This window comes from Salmo trutta, unplaced genomic scaffold, assembly GCF_901001165.1.
Source record: "Salmo trutta unplaced genomic scaffold, fSalTru1.1, whole genome shotgun sequence".
In the NCBI taxonomy this organism is placed as follows: domain Eukaryota; kingdom Metazoa; phylum Chordata; class Actinopteri; order Salmoniformes; family Salmonidae; genus Salmo; species Salmo trutta.
In genome coordinates this window covers 1,256-6,120 of record NW_021823419.1, presented here as the reverse complement: position 1 = coordinate 6,120, position 4,865 = coordinate 1,256, and the positions used below count along the sequence as shown (strand labels likewise).

The window sequence follows — 4,865 nt, the reverse complement described above, 5'->3', positions numbered from 1 at the left end:
TGGCGTTACTACAGCGGTACACTGGCGTTACTACTGCGGTACACTGGCGTTACTACTGCGGTACACTGGCGTTACTACAGCGGTACATTGGCGGTACACTGGCGCTACTACAGCGGTACACTGGCGGTACACTGGCGCTACTACAGCGGTACACTGGCGCTACTACTGCGAGGTGGATGGAAGTATTGAGAGTCAAATAAGTTGAATTATTTGCCTTTTATTAATAATAATAATCCAAGATACACACATTTGTTTCAAATAACATTTTATTCTTAATTATTACTTTATTGATATCCATTTCAAAATCCTGAGCACAATATTAATTTATAGAACATTTTGTTTGCTGATTTTGGTCTTTATAGCCAATATGATTGTACTTCAAAGGCAACATACAGTGTATAAACTTCTATTTGATATACACTCAGAGAGAACAAGCTCACAGACTACCGATAGCTGTGACAGTCCACAGAGATAAATCACAGAGCTGCATGCAAAGGGGACCACTCACACAGTCACACACAGTCGCATAGTACTACTGAGAGTCAAGTTCAACAGAATCAAGTTTAGAAAGGGAAAACATTGGCACCCCCTTATCACCCAAAATACTACTGCCTGAATATTGAGTGTAACTCAGTAGCAAAAACACTTTCTGGGTGCATTCATTCATTGTGATTTTCTCACTTCCTTGACGTCTTGTGTTTCAAACTGAGAGACCTCACTGAGCTAAACACTCTTCTACTCAGGTCCCTCAGCGAGCGTGAGCGTGTGAGGGGTGCCCTACTTGGAGGGGATGGAGAGAACGATGGGGAGGAGAGAGGAGGAGAGAGGGAGGGACAGCTACCCTCTAGGCTCTGAGAGCTAGAGAGGTGGAAGAGGCTGGCAGTAGAGGACAAGCGCTTGTCTTCTTCTGCTCTTCCTCCAAACACCAACGGACGAACCCCCTCCACGCTGAGCTCCATGCCTCTGCCGATGTCCAGCGAGGAGGTCCACTGTGCCCCCCTCAGATGCTCCTCTTTTAGGGCTCGAGGATCCAGCACTTCCCCCTGGGACTCACTGCGGAACAGAGCCTGTCTGGACAGCCTCAGGCTGGAGCTACGCTTGTCCCAGCCACCACCACCACCCTTCCCTTTGCGTTTTGAGGCACTGCTCTCTTTCTGTCGCCTCTCTGTCTCTTTGTTGGCCTGCTGCTTCTCCTTTTGGTAATTTTCCTTCTTTCTCCTGATCCCCTCTCTCTTCCACCTCTCCTTGTTCTCCTCAGCCTCTTTCCCCCATGAATGCCCTTCGAAGTCCCTCCAGAGTTTGTCTGCCTCCTTCTTTGGCGTCTGGGCCCTGTTTTGACTGCCTTCCTCTCCCCAGTTGCTGCTGTAGCACCTCCCTTTCCTGTGGAAGCTGCTCACCGTCGATGCCCTCACCAACTCCCTGGACACGTGCTTCCCCTGGTAGAGCCCCTCCCCATCCACCCTCTTCCATCCTTCTCCCTCTCCATCTACCCTCCACCTACCCCCTCCACCCCCTGCACACTGCCGTAGCGACCCCCCTCTGGGCCGGATGCCGCCCCCTTGTGGTGAGCTGCTGTCACTGACACGAGGCAGGGAGCACTGGAATAGGTCATCCCGCCGGAACACAGAGAATGGAGTAGTGGCGAGGGGGAAGGGCTGGAGAGGGCGGGGTGGGGAGCGTACCCTGGGGCGGTCACGAGACGAGGGGGAAGAGGCAGTAGAGGAGGAGGGGTCGGATGGGGAAGGGGTTTGTTGGCAGTGGAAGGTATGTGTGTGGTGGTGGGTGACATGATGATGGGTGGATGGATGCGTTGAGGTGGACTGGTAAGGGTGATTGGGGCTACTGGAATGGGAACTGGAGGAGTTGGTGACACTGAGGGACAGATGGATCGGCCTCTGGGGGTCAAGGTCAGTCTCGTTACTGACGTGGAGGTGTCGGACACTGGAATAATCATGATGATGAGACTGGTGGTCATTCCGGGCTGTCTGGCGGGAGGAAGGGGAGGAGCTTTGGCCTTTAAACTCTGACCCCTGACCTTTTCTCTCGGTGTCGCTCTGGAAGCAGTCGACATCCAGCTCCACACCCTGCTCCATCAGGCCCACCACCACAGCCCGGGGCAGGCCAGAGAGACGGGAGATCTCCCCCACCATCGCTGAGTCCTCGCTGAGCTTACTCTGGCTGGCGTCCGGGGCAGTGATGCTGGGTTGACTCCTTGTCACTTTCCCTGGTGAAGAATCCAATCTACTCCAGTCCAGTGAGCGGGAGAATCCTAGACCTGACCCAGCCCCTGACCCAGTGACCTCCAGAGAGCTCCGGTGATTGAGATTGGAGGGACATGTTGAGATGCGTGGCCTCACCCTCAGGGCAGGGGTGGGAGTGGCGAGGGTGGAGAGGGAGGAGGTGGAAGGAGAGGGGGAGGCAGTGGGGGTAGCATGGTCACTCCTTAATCCACCACTAGTGCTAATACCTTCCTTCGAGTTTTTCTTGTCCAAACCCAGGTTTTTGTTCAGATTGGGGCTGAGGTTGAGACTGAGGTTGAGGTGAAGGTTGATTTTGAGATCTTCTCCTGTCACTGAGGGCAGGTTGCCCAGGTTGATGGAGTTCCTACTGGCCTTCTTACCGATACTGCTGAGGCTGACCCGTGCAGAGTTTCCCAGAAAAGACTTGCAGGGCGTCATACTGCCCCCTGTCAGGTTGGAGGGGGTACTGCGGCTCTCAAAGGCCGACAGCGACTGAGTGGAGCCGTGGCCAGGGGTTCTGGGGCCCCTGGGGATGGCGGTAAGGGTGGTGTCAGAGGGGGCAATCCGGCTTTGGTACTGGTGAGCCAGCCTGGTGATGTACTGCTCCAGCTGGGTGAAGGTGGAGGGCTGAGGAGGCTGGGGGGGCCGGAAGAGGGGGGTGGACTGAGATTCTTCAGCCTGGGTAGAGGAGTCTGGACTCGGCGAGAGACGAGGGGAGGGAGAGGGGTCCTGACTGTAGGTGAAGAGGGGGCTCTGGAGGGCCACGGCATGGAGGGGGCTGGGATATGGGTACACCTCCTTGGTCCTCCGGGACACCAGGTCAGAACAGAACCTGGGGTCGAGTTGGGGTCGGGGGTCAGGGAGCAGGAGGAGGGAGCCGGCATGGGGGTCGCCCAGGCTGGCGCACAGGTCAGACAGGAAGAAAAGGCTGTTCATTTCCAGGTCAACTGGGATCAAAGGACGAGAGACAGAAAGTTGATGAATGTCAGTCAGCTTATAAAGAAGCAAAAGCATTTATCTAGGACTATGTTTCCAGGACTCCCTGGAAAACAGTGACATTTATCTAGGACTATGGTCCCAGGACTCCCTGGAAAACAGTTACATTTATCTAGGACTATGTTTCCAGGACTCCCTGGAAAACAGTGACATTTATCTAGGACTATGGTCCCAGGACTCCCTGGAAAACAGTGACATTTATCTAGGACTATGGTCCCAGGACTCCCTGGAAAACAGTGACATTTATCTAGGACTATGGTCCCAGGACTCCCTGGAAAACAGTGACATTTATCTAGGACTATGGTCCCAGGACTCCCTGGTAAACAGTGACATTTATCTAGGACTATGGTCCCAGGACTCCCTGGAAAACAGTGACAATTATGTCTGAATGGCCTAAATACAGATGAACTGTACTGAAGAGTGAGTGCATTTATATTTATCTGACCCGTAGACACTGGTCTCCTATCAGCGATCTCTGTGGTCTCCTCAATGCTCTGAGTTCTTGGCTGCAGCGTGGCCTCCGGCCACTGGGTGTCTCTGTGGTCTGCAGAGAGGGCCCGCTGCTCCCACAGCCTGAATGCTCCCCCTGAGGGTGGTCCTGGTCCAGCCCGGACTAGCCCACCTTTTCCTGGACCCCCCTGGGCCAGGGATGCCTCACTGGACACAGAGTAGCAGGAGTCTGATAGGGAGCTGCCACTGACTGAATAAAAACCTACAAAAGGATGGAGGGTGGGAGAAATAAAGAGGGTGGAAGAGAGATGGGGAGCGAGAAAGGGAGAGAGAGTGTAGGCCCAGAGAGAGAGTGAGAAGGTGGTCACCAGAGAGAGTGATTAAGTGGTGTTGAGAAGATAACAAGAGGGGTAAATAAAGGAACAGGGAGAGGAGAGGGTTAATATTTAATATGGCTTTTCTACATGGTGTCTCACAAAGTAAACAAATGACAGAATGGGCATGCAGGGCTGGAGGTCAGGGCCCCCCCAGATAACATATGAACACATCATAAGCCCCCTGGAGGTACTGTAGGTGCCCCGGGGCCCCAGAATTGGTTGTCCGGCCCTGGCCAAAGCCCTATGGGTGTCACAGACCACCCCCAAATTACGCCCCAGTGGTACAATCACACAACCACACAGCCCAGTACCTGAGCTGGGCCTGGAGTAATAGTCCAGCTGGACTGCACCATCAAGGTCCGGGGGTAAGAGCAGGTCAGACGGAGCATCCCAAGAGAGGGTGGAGCAGCGTGAGTTATCCCCACCATCCCCATCAACTCTGGAATGAACCGGCCCATCTCCTCCAGAGTTCCCCCCACTGTCCTTGTCCAACGTGCTGGTGTGGCATGGTAACACTCTTTCTGAAGAAGAGGGAACCTGAAAGACAGAAAACAGGGGTATTCAAGTCACAACATGTCTTTAAAGAGATGATAATTAGAGAGTGGTGTAGAATGGATCTCTTAGATTCTTATTTACCAAACACTGATGTCATCAGCCTAACTGGAAGTTCTACAACACTCGTGAACATGATGTGTTCTTTCTCCTCAATAGCCAATACATGACTTTCTTCTTACTTAGATGAATGTGATGGCCCGTGACCCCTGTGGTGATGCCCTATATTAGCCGGATAGGGTTATGGGGT

General features: G+C 53.3%; 1 protein-coding gene across 1 annotated transcript; it reads right to left on the bottom strand.

The window, feature by feature from the left end:
- Positions 1 to 436: 436 nt before the first annotated feature.
- On the bottom strand, positions 437 to 4,600 carry LOC115190888 (uncharacterized; the record flags this gene model as incomplete). Its single annotated transcript, XM_029748915.1, has 5 exons — positions 437 to 453; positions 842 to 1,389; positions 1,522 to 3,187; positions 3,682 to 3,948; positions 4,375 to 4,600. Coding segments are annotated over 5 exons (2,724 nt in total), but the record flags the coding sequence as incomplete, so codon positions are not given.
- Positions 4,601 to 4,865: the final 265 nt, after the last annotated feature.